The sequence below is a fragment of the Prunus persica genome, chromosome G3, assembly GCF_000346465.2.
Source record: "Prunus persica cultivar Lovell chromosome G3, Prunus_persica_NCBIv2, whole genome shotgun sequence".
NCBI classification, from domain to species: domain Eukaryota; kingdom Viridiplantae; phylum Streptophyta; class Magnoliopsida; order Rosales; family Rosaceae; genus Prunus; species Prunus persica.
Genome location: NC_034011.1, coordinates 1,779,677 through 1,799,533, shown reverse-complemented (window position 1 = coordinate 1,799,533; position 19,857 = coordinate 1,779,677). Strand labels below are relative to the sequence as shown.

Genomic DNA, 19,857 nt, shown 5'->3' with positions numbered 1-19,857 from the left:
TGCACCGTCAGTTTCTTTGACACTTTCTCCAGGTCAATGGATGCTTACTGCAATGCCCAAGTAATTCCATGCACTGTCAGACCAGACATACAAGGTCAAGTGGTGCCATTTGGGGTTTCACTTGATCATGATATATGTCTAAAATAACTAAGAATATATAACATAACAACTAGATACTATATATTTATGGTTATTGGTCAGTCAACATAGTTAAGTCGTAAACAATAGATAAACTTGCTGGATGCACTAACCAACCTAGTGGGATTCAGACGTCAGATAATAGGAGGAATTCAGAACAAGTCTAAGCTCTCAAAGTAAGCGCTTATGTGATACATATAGATTGGTACGTACCAATGATTCCATCAGGGGCTGATGAATGACATGAAAGAAAACAAAGAGACCACCATGGACGAGGAGGAGGAGCTCACAGGAACACCGAGCCAAAGATCAAGAACACAGTTTCTTCTGTTTTGGGGGCAATTCTTTCTCCTAATTCAGATGCCCTGCTTTGAAGCCTCTGCCTGTAACAGAGTGGACAGTGAATCTCTCTTGTCATTGGATTTTAAAGTATCGTCGCCATTGAATTGGTTTGCTTCCTCTGACTGTTGCTCATGGGAAGGAATAAGTTGCCACCAAGAAGACAATGATCATCACCGTGTAGTCTGCCTATGGCTTCCTGGGAGAGGCTTAACTGGCTTTATCTCTCCATCTATCACCAACCTCACCCATCTCACCCACCTCAATCTTTCCCACAATTCGCTCTCGGGCCCTCTCCCAAAGGACCTGTTTTCCTCCCTCTCTAGTACTCTCCAGGTCCTTGACTTGAGCTTCAATCGTCTCATCAGCCACTTACCATTGTCTTCCAAGGAAACCAGTCAGCTTGAGATTATAAACTTGTCCAGCAACTTGTTCCATGGAACAATCCCATCTTGGATCCTTGTCCCATCAGTGACCATTTTCAATGTTAGCAATAACAGACGGCAATCACACTTCCCTTACCTTCTTGGACTTGTCCTTCAATGAATTCACTGACCCAGTTCCACCTGGACTAGGATTATGTTCCACGCTTCAAGTCTTCAGGGCAGGCTTCAATGGCCTCTCTGGTTCTCTCCCTGATGAAATTTTCCACCTTGCTAATCTTCAACAGCTCTATCTGCCTGTCAATAGTCTCTCTGGACCCATCCGTGATGGCATCATGAACCTCACCAATCTCAAGATCCTGGAGCTCTTTTCCAACCAATTCTCAGGGCCAATCCCCCGCCACATTGGTAAGCTTTTCAAGTTGGAAAAGCTCCTCGTCCGCATCAACAACCTCACTGGTCCATTACCTGCATCTCTCACCAACTGTACAAATGTATCCACCTTGAATTTGATGGTCAACAACTTGACTGGACACCTCTCTGCCTTCAATTTCTCAACTCTCCAAAGCCTCACCACTCTGGACCTGAGCAACAAGAACTTCACTGGTGAGTTACCCCAAAGCCTCTACTCTTGCATGTCATTAAGAGCTATTAGACTGGCCCAAAATCAGCTCAGAGGGCAGATATCACCTGAAATAGTTGCACTAAAATCCGTGGCAAAAATCTGACCACTCTGGTTCTAGCCAAGAATTTTCGGTGGGAACCCATGCCAAATGATGAAAGCATAGTTGACCTGGATGGATTCCAAAATCTTCAGGTTCTTGCTCTGGGTGGTTGCCTATTCACAGGTCAACTGCCCACCTGGCTAGCCAACCTTAAAAATCTTCAAGCCTTGGATTTGCCATTTAACCTTATTACTGGTTCTATTCCTGGATGGTTGGGCAGTATGCGCAACCTTTTCTTCATAGATTTATCCAATAAGCTTCTCACTGGAGGATTTCCTAATGAGCTCTGCAGAATTCCAATTTTGTCATCAAAAGAGGCCGGGGATCAAGCAGGACAGAGTTATCTAGAGTTGCCAGTGTTTATGCAGCCAAACAATGCTACTATTCAGCAGTACAATCGGCTGGCCAACCTCCGCCCAGCCATCAATTTGGCAAACAACAGTAAGTGGCATTATCCCCGTTGAGATTGGCCAAATGAAGTTTCTTCATGTCTTGGACCTTAGTCATAACAACTTCTCTGGAAGCATCCCAGATCAGATTTCTAATCTCACTAACTTGGAGAGTTTGGATCTCTCCTATAACCATCTATCTGGTGGAATCCCTGCATCTCTCAAAGGTCTGAATTTCATGTCTTCATTCAGTGTGGCATACAATGATCTTGAGGGACTTGTGCCATCCGGAGGTCACTTTAATACTTTTACCAGCTCCAGTTATGAAGGCAACACAGGAATGTGTGGCCCTCCCACCTTGCACCCAACTTGCCCTCAACCATTATCACCAGCAGCTGGTCCAAGATCTAACACTCACAGAAAGCTTCTTACTGGACTTATTGTTGCCATTGGCTACTGCATTGGCTTTGGCATTGGTTTTGGCCTTGGTTATAAACAAAACTTCATTGTAATTTAAACTGGAACAACTTCATTGTAAGTGCATGATTGATCAACAAGTGCTTGAATTTAAATATTCAAAATATATTGAAGAAACAGACAACAACAATTACATGTCAACTCCGTTGGAGAGAAAAATAAAACCAAAGCAAGAGAACCAAACTAACCTGGAAGAGGGAACAGCCAGAAAGAAACAACAGCAGCAACAAGCCAATATGAACAAGAAGCCCAGTCCAATAAAACCCGGGCCATCTCTCAACCCATTTGCTACAACACACCTAATCTAAAGATTCTAGTGAGAGAAACAAAAACACATGAAATTAGGGCAAAAGACCATTTGAACCTTGTCAGTCCCTACAGAGTCCACCTTATCTCTCCATAAACCCTAAAAAAGTAAAAAAGCCCATTGAAGCTCTTCCCTCGACTTCTCCAAAATCCACCGCAAAAACCCTTGAAAAGCTTTCGTTTTTCTTTTTGTTATTTCACTTTAATCTTTTGGAAACCCCAATGGAACAGCCATCCTTCAACTCTCTCCCTCAAAACCCCAACACATCATCTTCCACAGCCAAACCCAAAACCCCAAATACCCAAAAGAAAAAGCTACCAACCCCACAAGAACTCATCTCCCACTATGAGTCCCAAGGCCTTGACACCCAAGAGGCCTCTCTCAAGGTCATAGGTGACCTCCAGGCTGCCCTCTTTAGGGTCATAACCTCTGGCAGAGGCAGAAAGGACAAGCTCTTGGCTGAGACCTCAAGAAAGATTGACAGCACCAACAACAGCCTTGCCATTCTTAATATGAAGATTGACTCCAAGCCTGGCTATGGTGAAGCTTTTGGTATTGGGGTTGCTTCTGGGGTGACTTTGAAAGGCATTGAGACTGTTCTGCCTCATGTTCTTGGGGGTTTTGGACAGATTTGGAACACTGTCAGGAATGCCACTAAGGATTGATGTTCTGTTTTTTTTTTCCTGCCCTTTTTCATTTTATTTTTTTGGGTTTTTGGGATTTTTTGTTGAATTTGGTTGGTGGGTTTCTTGGAATATTGCAGAAATTTGTAGTGGGAAACTGGGAAAATGCATTTTATTGATATAAAATTAAATGTAATTTTCATTGAGAAAGTTAGAATTATGCCTTTACTTTGGCGAAGGTACACTTGTATTGGTATTGAATGATAAAACTTCCGCAACAGAATACATGGTTTGGGAGGGAGGGCATTCTCTAATAAGTATTTAAGTTAACGATTGGTTATACACATAATTTCGACTGAGATTGTATTTAAGAAACTACTAACACTTTTAATAAGTGCAATTCAATGGCTGTAATCAATCTTTAACATAAAATACTTATTGGAGAATCTCCCTACAGTTTGGACTGTGACTTCCAATTAAAAGTTTTTTTTTATACTTCATAATTTCCAAGTAAAATGACAGAAGTTAAAAGTTAATAAGCCTTCTCCTTTTCCACCAAGTCTGATAGAACCAAGTCAAGCCAAGCCTAAGCATTTTGCCTTTTGATAACTGTGGTTGTGTAGTATTACCAATGCATTAAATTACATAACATAAAAAATTAGAATCTAATACAAAATGATCCTAAGCAACCTTTTCTAAAATACTATCATCTACCTCTTTCATAACCCATATGATGAAGAGTTTTTTAACAAAATTGCGTCTGGAAATTCTTGAGGTATAGGCAACAGAACTTCAATGGTCAAGAACTGTATGGCGCACCCTACTTGGGCAATAACAATTTGGTCATTATCTTGAATATCGGTCCACAAGTGCCTTGGCTTTATCTGGTGCAAAAAACCGTGCCTGTGCATGAAACACCATGATTTATAGCTAAATTTCATGTAACACAAAGATTTGGAGATTAGCAACATTCGATGCCACACGAACAGATGCACACAAGGAAAATTAGACATCTAACTTCGACCGATAGTTCAAACAAACAGAGACACCCAACACCGATCTTAATTTCTTTTTCACCTTGGATGGTTGCAAATAGGACAAAATGAAGGGAAAATGAAATGTCACCCTTCAAGTTATAGGCCATGGGACTGAAACAATACAGGGCTTTCCATGCCAGTGCTGTTACAGTCCTTCAAGTAGGATAATGCCCACAGGAAATTTAAGCCACATCTAATTGTAGCAGGCATTAGTATAGATGAGATGGTACGCTAAACTGAACATATAATGCGTGCGTGTATGCCTGCAGGTAAACATCTGTATCTACAGAAATATACTTCATCTTCCAATAGACATTCCAATATTTACCTGTATAAACATCAACTCTTTACATGTAATGTGTGTGTGCGTTTGCATGCTTGTATCAACAGAAAAATAGTTCATCTGCAACCAGACATCCATTTATTTACCTGTATAAACATCCTTTCCGCTTCTCCAACTTTCCCATTTTCTCTCAAAATAATTCCCTGCAGAACCATTAAAGAGACAAAACTTTAAAGCAAACGCAAGTTCTTTTTACCCAAAATACCAAGGATCTAGCATACGAATACAAGCCAAAATAGCTAAGGGAAGAAGAGTTGTCTAAGACAAAAATAGTTCAATGACCTTAAGTTGCGCTTTTTCATCACTAGGAGACCTTTTGTTAGTAGCATAAATAATTTCAATAAAACTGAAGTGCCTCCCACATATTCACTTGGAAACACTTCTTCAAGAAACACATGTTCTACAGCACACACTAAAGTGATTCTATAACCTAGCAAACACTTGCGTCTATTTCTACCAAACACAATAGATAAAAAACTTTTAGTTATATGAAAATGCTACCAAGTAAGTCTGAAGACCTTAGAGGATGCTTCCAGACATGAGAAATGACATCATCTACAGTCATATAACAGACTATGGGGTTCTTGGTTAGAGCTTAGTGGCAGACCCTGAGTTGTGTTTTTTTTCTTTTTCCCTTTCTTAGAAAATCCAACCAACCCCATCTAATTAGGAATTTAAGGCTTTCTTGAGTTTAGCTGACGTGATTTTATGTAAATACATATGCACTGTACAAAGGTGAAAAATCTTGGCAATAAAAAAAAGCACAAATACTGACAATCTTTAAACAAATAGGAAGCAAAAGGAAAAAGGAAAAAAAAACCTTAGCTAAGTAACCGCGGAAGTCATTTGGATGACTAGAGATGAGCCGATCATAGACAGATACAGCATCACTTACATGACCCCAATCTGAATATGCTTTTCCAAGAAGTAATTCGACCTGATTATTTGGGGTATAACCAAAAGAGAAAAAAAATAATTAGATATTGCATAAAAAGAAGCAATTTATCCAAACATTTTAAAACTTAAAAAGAAGGGGAGGGGGATGAGAGAGAGAGAGAGAGAGAGGTGCGGGGATAAATTTGGAATATTAAAAATAATGGTCCAAAACAGATTCTTCTCAAAATTTTGGGTTTGGTTTGGTTAAATCCTTCTTATTCAGTTTGGTTTTCTGAACTTGTTAAATTGGTTTGGTTTGGTTTGATTTGATTTTCTGTCACCTTATAAACAAAAGTCGAAAAATTGTTCATTAGCCATTTCAGTGATGCCAAAATATGTAATATTATAGAGAATCTGTGACTCACTTGAATAGGGTCCACCTGCAAATTTGCTTCAGTTGTAGTGCTTCCAGCCTTTGCATCTGGATTGCCAGCATTCATACGTTCACGAGAGGCAAGAAGAAACTGAACAGCCTGCAATAAGTTTGATTTTACTTGTAAGAAACTCAGTAAAGTACATAGGATAAACAGGGGACAATTGAGATTTTAAATCTCACAACAAATAATCAAATACGCGATCAGACCAATAAATAATGATTGGTACCAGTAAACCACCAAATTCCTTTGGTTTTCCAAACTCAGGCCATATGGAAATGAAATAACATAGTCTAGAACAGGTAATCTTATATGACATATTTAATACTATAAAAGGATTTTTTAAGCACCATGCTAAATTATTTGCACCCTGCCTAATGATCTCAATAAGAATGCTGTCACATGAATATCTTAAAATGAAGGTTAGTGCATTTTTATTTCAATTCACAAGAATAAGAGAAAACCTCATCTGGTTTTTTAGCAGCAAGTAATGAATTTGTAAGGCCACGCAGAACTTCAAATTTGAGATCTTTAGACACCTGTCACACAACAACAGAACATTCATGTACCACATTTTATTGAACTTATGTTATTAATAATTAATGAAAATCATCAACTAACTAACAATATCAACACATCTTCAGTGATAGAAGTGATTCGAATTAGTTGAGCTTAGTGTGCACAGTTTACAGAGACTGACCATTGAAGAAACCTTATATGCAGCAGCACTCCCTTCATAATCCTTGAGTTCATATTTAACTTCTCCAAGCAAACGAAAAACTTCAGGATCACTTGGTTTCTCCTGTGTACCCACCCTATCAGCGTGATAATTTCCTAAACATAAAATTTAAACAGCATGTGCCACATACAATGTGCAATAATTCCAAAAGCAAAAACAAGAACAAACCTTAGCCAAGTCCTGAAGCAGAGTGGAAGCCCGAGTATATTCTCCTAATTCTGCTAAGGTTACTGCAGCTCCCTGCAAAGCCCCAAGAGAATATTTGATATGGCTGCCACTTGAGGATTCAGTAACAAAGGAAGAAGAATAGTCTAGTGTTTTGCACTACAACTCACCTCAAGAGCAGTTGGATCCTTCGGGGAGTTACTAAGTGTCGCTTCATATTCTTTCAGCCGAGTCTGCCACAAATCAAAGGTAAACGTGTGAAGGATCTTTTAAAACGAAGTAATATGAAAAGACACAAATTTAAAATGCAAAAGCAAAAATATTATAAAATCAGAAACAGAAATGAAAGAAAGATGCTTAGTCCATCAAAGAGAAGAGAAAATATAAAAGACTGTGGCTTCAACTCCTACAATACAACATACAACAACACCACCAAATGAAAAATGCAAAGATAGAAAATTTTGCCCATGAGCATTACCTGAAGTGACACTTTCTCTTCTTCGGACAGTTTGTTACTGGTTATTGCAGCATCCTCAGTAGGACTTAAACTGAAATCTTGAAGACCAAATCAAAATGAAATCATTCCTCTGCAATTACTCAACAATCAACTGCTGTAATACGAAGGATGTTAAGAAGATGAAGAAGATGAGGAAGTCAATAACAAAATACCAAAAGTTTAAAACCTAAAGCGGCCTGGTTCCTTCCCAGATATTAATTCTCTTCATAAAGTAGATTAACTCTTATTGTCAAAACATAAAGAAGAAACAGTAAAAGAATAGATTAACTCCCAACGAACTTTGAGATATCAGATTTTAAATTCTGACAGGCTGTCCTGTCAGAGAGATTTATATATAACTAAAAGAAAACAACATAGTTACGTATGTACATATACATATACACCTTCCTCTTTAATCAAGTGGATAGAGAGAGAGCACAAATCCTTAATGTTTCATGATTTTTCCGGCCAGTCTGAAATCATGTGTCAAGGTAAAGATACCAGAACAATATGATAAATCAAGCATGGGCAGACACGAGAAAGATAGAAATATAAGGGTAATTTAATCTGAAAGGACCTTTAATCTACTATGTCATACCTTCCGGAAGGAAGAAAGTCTCCAAGAGCAAAAACCAAACCAAAGACCACTACAGCTACACCTACTCCAATCTATTCCATGAACGCTTTGGGTTAGTGATTTGTGTAAAGTGAAAAATGATTCTTAGCATTTATTTACAGTTAGAAAGCAGAAAACAGCAAAGTTTACCTGTGTACCAAGTCCAATTGATTTCGTTTCCTTCTTCTCCAACTCAATAGGTGCATCATAGTCAATTGCCCCAAATTCCTTTTTTTCAACTACTTTTTTCTGCTCAAGTGCTGAACTGAATTTCATGCACAAGGGATGAGACTCATTGGAAATAATTCTAAACTAAAAGTTATGTTTATGGAACCATCCAATGCGCTCTTATGATATGCTAACTCAGCAATACACACACACATTTTTACCTTCTGACTGCTTGCAGACGTTCCTCAAACTCAAGGTCAGCAGGGTTTCTCTTAACCTTTCCATCAAATCTAGAATTCAATCCAGGTGCCTCTATAGACAAAAATGTGACCTTTAATTGAATGTAATAATAACCCAAGAAAATAATACAACTTACAAGGAGCACAACCCACTAATCAAACAAGAGTGTGGGACTAGAAAATTATTAAACAAGCCTTCAAGTTGGTCATGAAATTTGCAACATATCTAGAAAGGAAAGTTGGGTAGTTGCCGAAAATAAATGATAATAAAAAAAAGGTTGATTCACTTACGTGTAGGAACAGCACCCGACCGTTTAGTGGTGGATTCCTGCTCCAAAAATGTTAAGTTTTAGCACAGATTTTTTTCATTAAAAAGATTACAAATTTATCTAAACTATAAAGAAAGGCTTAATCTTGGTCATCAATTCCAAAAATGGTACCTGATTGAGGTTGTTCTTGTTCCGGTTTTTGTTCTTATTGTTGGTTTTGGTTCCGAAACCAGTTCTGGGCTTCGAATCAGAGCATTGAATTTTGACCTTAAAGAAACGACATGTCGTCATCGTCATCGCTGTTGTTGCTGCGAGTGACATGACTGTGTTTTTGCAGCTCGTTTTCTCCAAAATTTCAGATTAACGGTCTGCTATGCGACTCTCTCTGTGTTCCTCTTTCTCTCACTGTTTTTTTTTTTTTTGGTCGAATTTCTCTCACTGTTTTTGTTTTTTTGTTTTTTTTGGTGCGAACACAATGGCACAGCACAATCTCTTCGAAACTATTTGAGCTAAGTGGGCCCTCCAGATAAGATTGGTGACCCGTCAACAATATTAATGAAAGAAAAACAATTTTTTTTTCTATCGAAATGAAAGAAAAACATAGTTTTGGTTTCTTCTATTTTGGAACATGTTTTTCTTTTTTCCGTGGAATAAAAAAATGCAATTTAAGAGTTATTTTGGTTAATCCTTGTAGCGCCCACATCATCGAAATTGTGAATTCATCAGTGTTGAAAAATATAAACTAAGGATGAAGTTGAAATTCTAGTACAGATTGCACTCCATTTTTTTACTGCAAGAAAAACTATAATAAAAGGCCTAGGTGCAAAGCAGATGAGGAACTCTCCATGGCTATATATGATCCACATAAATTTGTACTACTTAACCAACAAAAATACTTCCACCTCATTCTCGATGGTGAAGAATACAATAAACTCTCCTCCATAAGTGCACAATTAGCAAAACGAGATACGAAATTGAAATTAGAATCTTAAACCTACAAACAGATTAAATTAATCAAACGATGGAATGACAAAACTAAAATTTTCCACCCACCATCGTTAAAAGAATGTCCATATAACATAAATAATAATCAGACCCTAGCTTTCTGCAATAGAGGTCTAAATCCATGGCGATGATCACAACACATGCTATCTCCCTTGCTGCATATCGTAGAGGAATCAAAATTACCCACCTCAGAAACCATCTTCAAGAACTCGTGCAACTCCATGCTCCCATACATTTTCTCATCTTTTTTAAGCAAGCTCAAGACTTCTTTGAAGAACACAACATCACATGGCAACACTATGCCTCCACTGGCCTTGAACCCAAACTCCTCCCCAGATTTATCAAGAAGAGCTACGAAGATTGGGAAGTTGAGGAAGCGGGTCGGGATCAAGAATCGGATTCGATCATATCCAATGTACACAGGAAGGAAGCCGGAGGGAGCGAGAGAAGATTTCACATTGAGGCTTATGGCCTTCCAAAGTTTCATCACTTGTTTGAGTTGGATGGCTTGCCTGATTGTTTTGACCCTTTTGCTTGAGGTTGCCATTAGGAAATGAAAGATGGAGAATGGTGATGACAAGGGTTGGATTGTCATACCACTCATGCTAATATATCCCATGGTATATATATGTTGTGAAACTCATGAAAGTGAGAAGAGTGTATATATAAGGTTTCCAAATGTAGCTTGTTGAATGTCCATGCACATATTTAATACATTTAATTTTTTAATAAACTACAAGGTAATGCAAGCTTAGCATTGGTTAGCACTAAGACTCAAATGACAACAAATTCTTATCCTATTAAATGCTAAAATCAACGTATACCTAATTTACGCCATAGCTGTTATTGACATTCTAAAAAAATCATCATACATTGTTCTTCTATAAAAACATAGAAGATAATTTGCACTTCAAGGACGGCACGATAACTTTTCAATCGGAATGTTATAAAACTTTATCCATATGGAATTTATATATTTTCATGATATTTGGATTCTTCCACTGAAATGTGAATTAGAAACCGATCATGTAGCTAGCCCATCTTTATCCACAGAGATATAATTGTTGCCTATCTATCGTTGTATCCAAAGTCTAGCTAACAAGATTATAGCAAGGATATGTATCTGTTACAGCTCACAAGTCACAACATCAAATATTTTTAGCAAGGTTCAGTCCTTATTAACCAATAGCACACAAATTGTTATGATCGATGTCCCCAATCTATTTACCTTAATTCTAGCTAAATTCAGATGCATACGCCAGTTGTGTTTTTATATCTTCAAGTGAAAACAACAAGGGTGGCTCTTGGTTTTAACTAAAGTACACTTTGGTCTATTCCAAATTTGGCATCAATGTAATGTCAATGTGAATTTGTGAATCTAATTATTCATGGACTGTGAAACTCAATTATAGAGGTGGATTTCATGCGAGTCTCATGATCATCTATAAAAAAATATGGTTGATAACGTACACGACTTTTATAAGTTGACACATCTGCGAACTACATTCCTGACCACATTTCTTATTCTCAGTTATAGTGAATCCCATTCCATGATCACTATAAAAAATTGTGGCTGAAAAATTCTAGATGGCTTATGCTCATTAATTTATTATTACACTAGTAACAACGCCAAAAATCCCAACCCCTTAGCTATATTATATCGACCGTATACATAATGGCGGCCAAATCCATACAGCACGTGTGGACAAGCCAAATATAGAAATGGCTGTGAGAATTCCACGGCGGAGCACTCAACAAATCTAGACTCTAAATGGTCTGAATTTCTATTTAAATGTCAACAAAATTTACAGCCAACTTAACAATTAACAAATCCTAAACCGATTATGACTAGTTCCTCCCCAACTCAAAACATGTTGTGTTTCGCAGAGAAAGAGTTTTTTTTTGCGTTATAAGAAACTTTTTCTCTGCGAAAACACTACCAAAAAAAAAAAAAGGTGTTCTAATTTGTGGTTGTTTGTAAAAAGATTAAAATTCCGACATGAATTCTATCTTCTTGTGAATCATGCAACCCTTTTTTGCATGCATGGACTTGGCTCGCCAAGATTTCTCACCCAAGGTTCAAAGCCATTCCTAATTTCATCATCATTCATCACCAGCAGTGCAATATGAAGCAGCAGCGAATAAGACACATTGCATGGCCCAAGCACATGAACATCCACCGCCTACGGCTATGGTTGCCTCCACGCAACCACGAATCTGAAGCTGTTTCCGGAAAGAACATGACCATAAGAATCGCAGAGTCCGGTGAGACCTCTGAGTTGCTCACCGGAGAGCTGTCCGATGGCCAACAGGGTGGTAATTCGGTGCTGCAAGTTCCAAAAGGGTTCTTGGCAGTTTACGTTGGGCCGGAGCTTCGAAGGTTTGTGATTCCCATGAGCTGTTTGTCATCACCGGATTTTAGGGTGTTGATGGATAGAGTGGCTGAGGAGTATGGGTTTGAGCAAGAAGGTGCACTCAAAATCCCTTGTGATGAAGAGGATTTTGAGCATATTTTGGTCAGGTGTTTGGCAAGTAAGAAGAATGATAAGAAGAGAAAGGTGTAATTAATTAATGCAACCCTTTTGTTTTTTCTTTTAATCTCTTCTCCTACAATTTAGGCAGAAGCAGAATGTGTATAAATTTGTCTCAGAAATTACAGACAAAATAAAAAATTTGTGATCATTTACTTTGTCTACTTGGATTGATTTGGGTTTGAAATTTTTGTTTCATATATATGTTATATATTTTTTCATTTGGGGATAACACGCCTTCTTTGAAAGTGCTTTTGGAATTGTCAAAAGCACTTCCAAAGTCCTTTTTGCTTCCTCTGGGGAATCATTTATCTAGCTTCACAAGAAAACATTGCATCTAATATGCAATTAGCACTTTGATTTTCAAAACTTATGTGTTCGAAGCATCAGACTGCACTTCGATCATCAAAACTTAAAAGAGAAAAAAACCACACCAAAAAAAAAAAAAAAGGTCTGAGACATCCATTTGTTTCAATACTATCCCTCAATAAAAGAAATGGACCAACATGCATAGGCCCATGGTTTTTTCGACATGGTTAAACCTCTTTTTTATTATTTATTATTTTATTTTATACAAGCGAAAATTTATTTTAATTTAATTTAAATTATAAGGTGGAGGATTTGAACTCGGGTTCAGAGTGAGGAGCACATCCTGTCAATTTCTTTTCTTTTCATTCATTACGATACTATTTTGAATTATAAAATAAAATTTTGAAATACAAATAAATAAAATGAATAAAAATTGATAGCAATGGGAGTTGCATGTGAGTTTTGATAGCAGAAGCTTGAGGTTTCAGTATCATGCTCAGGGCCGGCAGCAGAAGGATAACTTAGATGTCCGTAAACTGAGTCCATTATAATAATAAATTAATAATAATATGTTATATGTATTTTATGTATGCAATTTAATTAACAAACGCTACTTGCATTTCTCTCAGTTCCCACAATGCCATGAGCAAAGCATTACATTGGTTATTGGAAGATGCTGTCGGAAAAAAAAAAAAAATTTAAAGCCTCTGCAAACCCTGTGCCGACTAGTCTACACAGTTCTCAACTAGAAAACATTCAAAAGCACTTCCACAGCAGAAGCAAAGATTATTTCCTTTCAAAGCAAAGATTAAATTCATCACCTCATCATTGTATGAAGATTATGAGATTTCTCATTTTCAGGACCACTGCTTTTATTCTCTCCCATGTTTTGACTTGGAGCTAAACTTATAGAGAGATTCTTTTTCTTCCTCTCATCAGTCATTAAATCCTAAACTAAATAATATTTCTGCTGTTGAATAATGAAAACTTCATATCCTTTGCACTAAAAGTGGTGGTAGATAGATACAACATCGCTTACTTGGATCTTGATTAATGATATCCAATCCAACTAGTAAACTAATAACTCCCCTGCAGAACATGAAATCTACCTTATTATTAATTCATCGATCTAAATCCTCCTGTAATCGCACTGTGCTCTCTTTCCATTACATTTATCTTCACAAAATGATGCAAAAAAAAAGACGAAAAATATGGTGAAGAACATGTACTCAAAATCAAGAGCATTATCATCTACACATTTGGGGGTGATGAGAAGGTGTAAGCTCACAATCTGATGGAGAGGAGCAAAAACCAATCTTGTCTTTCTCTGCACTAATGAATCCAAACTCATTGTGCAAGAAGAACACCTCCCTTTTCTCTTCAACCACCTTCAAGATCTTCTCGAATACAGGCACTTCACACGGAATCTTGAGCACACCTTCTTGCTGAAACCCGAACTCCTCTTCGGCTTCCCGGAGCAGAATCCGAAAAGCTTGGTGCCCCAAGTACTCAGTTGGGATGATGAATCTCTTCAGCTCCTTCCCAACACAGATGGCAAGAAAGCCTTTAGGTACAACGTCGTTTTGAGCAGCTGAGACATCTGAGAAGGAGAGTGTTCTCTTAATAAACTTCATGCTTCTGCTGCTGCTAGTAGAAGTAGAAGTAGAACTGTTGAGACTATTTGTGCTGTTGGTTGAGGATGAATTGGTGCTGGGGTTTGTGTTTTTAGGGGCATTTGCTAGCTTCTTCCACTTCTTTAGGATCTGTTGGAGCCTAACAATCTCTCTGATCTTGTTAGACTTCTTTGAATCCATGAAGTAGAAATGGGGCTAGCTAGCAGATGCAGGACAAAAATTGGGGTTTGTGTTCTGTTCTTCTTAGTTCATTGGTGTGAAGTCTCAAGCAGGTGGAAGGATTTAAAGGAGCTGGAGAGGCTGAGAGTGATGAATTGCTAGCAATATTTTAATTGTTTGGGGAAATATTTTATTTGCTATTATCATTAAATTTCGGGTACGTCGGTTGCTGGTGCAACTGCCTCAAGACTCAGAACCCATCAAGGTCTTTTGTTGTTTAATCCCGAGGTATCTAGTGGCACCTGCTACCTTCCAGATTACTGAAGCCTGACTATCTTGGTTTTTGCATTTTCTTTTACTGTTTTTATTTATTTATTCCCTCCCTCAAGTTCACAAAATTAGGGTTGTTAGATTCTAAGTTCAAATATTGTCACACAGAGGAAACTGGAAGAAGAAGAAAAACAACTAGAGGGAAAAAAAAGTCTCCGACAAAGTCACAAAAGCATGAATTTGAAACAACTAAAGGGAAGAACAAGTCTTTAACTTTGCTCCAAGTCTCCAACAAGGTCACAGAAGCATGAATTTGAAATGACATGCTTCACCAAAACCATTTGAGATTGATTTCATGTTTTTATTGGTTAAACTATGTGGATAGTCTATTCATGACATTGATTAAGTAACCTTACATTACAAAAGATTTTGTACAATAATATTCCACAATGTAAGATCTAGAAAAATTAATAATCCCAAAGTGGAATCTAATACACGTATATATGGTTATCCGTACACTTGTTTTTAATTTTCCCACACTAATATTCTTAGCCAATCCACTCTATTGGATCCATGCAAATTTAAGTTTTTGTTAGATCTACATGCACATATCATTGGATCCTCCTTTTTTTCTCCCCTCTTCTTTCTGAGAGTATTTTTGTTCACCACTTTAACCCAAAGTGTATGCTCATCACCATTCTCAACACTTGACATATGTTTATAAGCATAACCATGGTTACATAAATCAAAGTAAAAAGTTAACCATTATTATGTCTATGAACACGTGTCAAGTATTAAGAAGGGTAATGAGCATACACATTAGGTTAAAGTGGTGAGCAAAAATATTTTCCTTCTCTCCTCTAATCTTATATGTCCAATTACAAGTTAATTAAAAGTAGAATCTAATTAACCAATCCATCCCATTTTTGCAATTAATGTATACATATAATATTTAATTTGTCATTTTCAAAACCAATATTCCAACAGTTCAAGCTCATCCAGCTCCCTCCTCCCTCAGTATATATTGAATATTTATTATTAGAGGCTTTTTCTGAATTAGGGTTGAGTTACTTTTACCTCTCTGACTATGCCCATGTTTGGATGTCAGAAATTTTTTGGCAAAGACAGTGTTTTTTTAATTGCAACTGCCTTAACAGTCAAAATCCCACAAGGCATCCAGAGGGATTTGCCAAAATTATGAACTCTCCAAGCTTTTTCTGTCTTGATATCCGTACTTGATGTCTATTTAATCTTTTTAATTGAATTGGTATTTTGTTTATTAGGGTTTGAGATGCTTAGAAGATCGTGGAAGATGGCACCCTATGGAATTCCATGTGAAAAGCACTTATTTTAATCCAAAATTAGAGAGAAATAATCCAATAAAATAGTAATTAGCTCACAAGTCGAAACGCATGTACATAGAGAGAACATGGAAGTCCTTTTCGTTCTACCTTATGATCACTAATTATGCATCCTTTTCTAATCGTTTGACTAACACTGCATTAATTAAATGATTAATTGGGGTATGTTGATTTTGATACAAGAAAACTTTGTCATATTTTAAGATGGGAAATCTTCAATTGCGGAGCATCTCATAATTACTACTCGATCAACTTTATTATTATTATTTTTTTTAAAGTTGTAGCATCCCGTGACAAAAAGATTATATCCATGTAAAAGGAGTAATTATGTGAGGGTTTTTATTTTATTTAATTTTTTTGCAACCACCAATTGAACATAATGCGTGCTCTTTCAATTAGGATTCAACTACTTAATTCACTAAAAACTATATAAAAAATCATAATTGTAACGAAGAAATATCTAAGATTGTCTTCTTTTCTCTTAAACAGCGAGGGAGGGAAGTGATTACGAAGTGTATGCTTTCTCGTTTTATATTATGTTATTAGATTGTCAATTTGTATTACATATTTGGAAAGACATATTGACCTAAAACAATAATTTATCTCAACAGTTTTAATGTCTCTCTTTTTTAATCAAATGGGGAGGAGCAATAGAATTTGAAACATTTTTTATAATTGAAAAAAGAAATACCACTAAATTAAGAGTTATCTTATCAACTATCTCCAACTATTTTTTGAACTCCCTGTTTTTGTCAATAGACATTGTATTATATAATGAGTGTTGATGTAGATGTGGCAAGTTGGTCTGTATACTCCCACCTCCACTACTACAAAAAAGCAAAAAGACGACGGTAAATCACCGTCGTGTATTTGGTTTTTCAATGGTCGTGGAATCCACCGTCATCTTTTCCCTCATAAACCACGACGCTAAATAACCGTCGTTGTTAAACAATACAACGTCATCAAAAAATACAAAACGACGTCTTTGTACTGCAAAAGATCTAAAAAAAGCAATCGATGATGATAATAGACGACCAATTCTCTAAAAAGACCGTCGTTAAAAAGGGAAAATATGACACATATTAAGAGAACAAGGCCGCAAGATAGACATACAACGACGACAATAAAAATACGCCGACGTTAAATATAATTTTCACGACAATAAAAAATATGACGTCTTTAAATACATTAGAAGACGACGTTATTGATACCTACTACGTCGCACATATAAACACAACCGTCGTACAATTAATTTTCCACTTCGATTTTTTGATAAAAGATGACGTGGAAATAGTTGTCAGTGTCATTATTTACGACGTATGTGTTTCTATAGTAGACGTTGAAAAACTAAACAACGTCAGTTACAAATATATGAGAGTCGTATTAAAAAATTTATACGTCCTATTTTCAGAAACAAACAACGACCATAAATATTAGACGTTGTTAAATACAACAACGTCGGAAAACAATAAAAACAGACGTGTTTAGTCTGCTAAAGTTCTACAACGTCTCTTATTTACAAAAAACCGTCGTGAAATAAATTTTCCACTTCGATTTTATCTAAAAAAGATGACGTGGAAATAGTTGTCAGTGTCATTATTTACGACGTATACATTTATATAGTCGACGTTGTATTTATATGTATTCATTACTCACGACGCACTTAATAATATAGACGACGTTGAACGTCTAAACAACGTCGGTTCCAAATAAATGAGAGCCGTATTACAGAACATATAGACGACGTAGATTATGATGGGAGCCGTATTACAAATAACGTCGTTTAATTGTTATTAGACGGCGGTTATAATGAATTTCCGTCGGAATTAATTTCGTTCCTCTTCGTTTATAAAAGAACTTGCGACGTGGAAAATGTATGATGACGTCGTATTTTTTAACGTTCAGATTACATATCTCGTTTTTTAGACGTCGGTATTATGGGATTGGAGTCGTGTTATTTTGAATTACATGGCGGTTCTTTATCCTTCACCGACGTGATATCCTGAATAATTGCTTCACAATAGCGTCGTGGTTCTTCATTGTTACGTTGCTTTAAGACGTCGGTAAATATGCTGAATAACTGATTCACAATAACGTCGTGTTTTATTTGAACGTAGAAAGTGAAGAAATCACATTACAATATATTACAAAATTAATGTCATACACTGCCAATTACATAAGCATCATTCAATCCATATATCTTCACACCCATCTCGAATATTTTGACCGCCTAACTCACCTACCAGTTCATCAAATGTGTCAACATTTGGCATCCCTCTAGTAAATGGCTCACACTCAATTATCACATCACCTAATACTTCATCACCAATAACATCATTATATTCTCTACTAGGCATTGATAACACTACCGACCAACCACGATGCATCGGGTCGTCAACAAAAAATATTTGTTTGACTTGAGAAGCCAAAACAAATTGGTCATTCCTATGTCCAATTTTACTCAAATCTACAAGGGTAAATCCAAGTTCGTCGACTACAAGACCAGAACTATCTATCCAATCACACCTAAAGACTGGGATTGTAAACTTTTGGTAGTCAAGGTCCCAAATTTCTTGAATGACACCATAGAAACCCATATTTGAGAGAATTGGGTTTTTATCCTTGGCACTAGCAACTTGCATGGTATGTGCAAGTAAATAAACTCCACTATTTTGAGTTGTCCGCACATCATCTTGTGCCTTGATATTGAATTTAATACCTTTAATAAGATAGCTCCTATATAATGGCACTGACATGTTTGGACCAGCTGCTAGCCACCTTAAATTTTCTGATACGCCATGATTGTCTTCCTCAACTTCACTTTGAACCTGCAAATTAATCATATCTTAATTCATCCTAACATATAAATAAGAAGAAAATTAAAAGAGAAATACGTTATTCAACAACATATACCTTGAAGCGTAGCCATTGAATGAAAGTGCTATTGTGCTTATCCTGCAGCCACTTTGTTCTCTTTCTAAATTTTGGATAAGCAGTCTTGATGTGGATCATATGTTGCCTACATGACACGAAAAATTCAAGCATTACGGTCCCAAATATATAAGATAAACATAAGAAATAATTTTAAATGGAAACTTAAAGAATAAAACTCATACGTACTCGATATAAGGTAGGACTTCCTCCGTATTCTCCAAGACATATAGATGTGCTTGATTCAACAGGTCCTGATCAACTACGCTCACTGTGCAACCTGATAATGGCTTTGAAACTCCCATCTTTTGGCTTGAAGGCACTCCAACTGTACTAACATCAGATAAATGCTGAGTACAAAACTCTACCGCTTCTTCAGCTATATACCGCTCAGCAATGCAACCTTCGGGACGAGTACGATTCTGAACATACCCCTTCAGCACTTTCATATATCTTTCAAACGGATACATCCACCTAAAATATACTGGCCCACATAGACGAACTTCTCTGACAAGATGTACTACTAGATGAACCATGATATCAAAGAATGAAGGGGGAAAGTACTTCTCAAGCAAACACAGAGTAACTACTACATCTTCTTCCAACTTATCTAGCTTGGAAACATCAACAGTCTTTGCACATATAGCATTGAAGAAGAAGCACAAACGAGTTATTGCATACCTTGCAGGCTTCTCCAAAACAGAACGAATTGCCACAGGGAGCAATTGTTGCATTAAGGTATGACAATCATGTGATTTAAGGCCAAGAAGTCTTGAATCTTGTACAGATACAAGATTTTTAATATTTGAAGAATAACCTTCAGGGACCTTCATACCATAGAAAGAATTGCAAACCTCTCTCTTCTCTGCTCTTGACAAATTCCAAGGCCCAGGA

At 36.8% G+C, this 19,857-nt stretch overlaps 5 protein-coding genes and 1 pseudogene across 6 annotated transcripts; 3 read left to right on the top strand and 3 right to left on the bottom strand.

Moving 5' to 3' along the window:
- LOC18784467 lies at positions 96–2,541 on the top strand (annotated as a pseudogene).
- Positions 2,823–3,650, top strand: LOC18782409. The gene has a single exon (XM_007217778.2). It carries the CDS (start codon positions 2,980–2,982, stop codon positions 3,421–3,423), a length of 444 nt encoding a protein of 147 aa, XP_007217840.2. The 5' UTR covers positions 2,823–2,979; the 3' UTR covers positions 3,424–3,650.
- On the bottom strand, positions 3,957–9,346 carry LOC18784208. 2 transcript variants are annotated; one of them, XM_020560256.1, is made up of 14 exons: positions 8,935–9,346; positions 8,786–8,822; positions 8,477–8,567; positions 8,238–8,347; positions 8,070–8,140; positions 7,454–7,523; positions 7,146–7,208; positions 6,979–7,050; positions 6,772–6,873; positions 6,536–6,610; positions 6,063–6,170; positions 5,582–5,698; positions 4,848–4,904; positions 3,957–4,284 (listed from the first exon to the last, which is right to left on the bottom strand). In XM_020560256.1, the coding sequence occupies exons 3-14, from the start codon at positions 8,538–8,540 to the stop codon at positions 4,228–4,230; spliced, it is 966 nt and encodes a 321-aa protein (XP_020415845.1). In that variant the 5' UTR covers positions 8,541–8,567; positions 8,786–8,822; positions 8,935–9,346; the 3' UTR covers positions 3,957–4,227. The 2 variants fall into 2 exon arrangements, with proteins under 2 accessions (XP_020415845.1, XP_020415844.1); XM_020560255.1 differs by having other exon boundaries at positions 3,963–4,284; positions 8,238–8,352; positions 8,935–9,331.
- Positions 9,854–10,315, bottom strand: LOC18784193 (auxin-responsive protein SAUR50). Its single transcript, XM_007217513.1, has one exon. It carries the CDS (start codon positions 10,313–10,315, stop codon positions 9,854–9,856), a length of 462 nt encoding a protein of 153 aa, XP_007217575.1.
- Positions 11,415–12,383, top strand: LOC18783509 (indole-3-acetic acid-induced protein ARG7). The gene has a single exon (XM_007217498.2). The coding sequence runs from the start codon at positions 11,895–11,897 to the stop codon at positions 12,330–12,332; it is 438 nt and encodes a 145-aa protein (XP_007217560.1). The 5' UTR covers positions 11,415–11,894; the 3' UTR covers positions 12,333–12,383.
- LOC18784499 (auxin-responsive protein SAUR50) lies at positions 13,580–14,645 on the bottom strand. Its single transcript, XM_007216803.2, has one exon. It carries the CDS (start codon positions 14,420–14,422, stop codon positions 13,856–13,858), a length of 567 nt encoding a protein of 188 aa, XP_007216865.1. The 5' UTR covers positions 14,423–14,645; the 3' UTR covers positions 13,580–13,855.

Coding starts and splice junctions, on each gene's coding strand:
- LOC18782409 (XM_007217778.2), top strand. CDS start 2,980: ATGGAACAGCCATCCTTCAACTCTCTCCCTCAAAACCCCAACACATCA.
- LOC18783509 (XM_007217498.2), top strand. CDS start 11,895: ATGAAGCAGCAGCGAATAAGACACATTGCATGGCCCAAGCACATGAAC.
- LOC18784193 (XM_007217513.1), bottom strand. CDS start 10,315: ATGGCAACCTCAAGCAAAAGGGTCAAAACAATCAGGCAAGCCATCCAA.
- LOC18784208 (XM_020560255.1), bottom strand. CDS start 9,084: ATGTCACTCGCAGCAACAACAGCGATGACGATGACGACATGTCGTTTC. Junction 8,141..8,237: donor CAATTGGACTTGGTACACAG/GTAAACTTTGCT, acceptor TTCATGGAATAG/ATTGGAGTAGGTGTAGCTGT. Junction 7,051..7,145: donor AGGATCCAACTGCTCTTGAG/GTGAGTTGTAGT, acceptor GGGGCTTTGCAG/GGAGCTGCAGTAACCTTAGC.
- LOC18784499 (XM_007216803.2), bottom strand. CDS start 14,422: ATGGATTCAAAGAAGTCTAACAAGATCAGAGAGATTGTTAGGCTCCAA.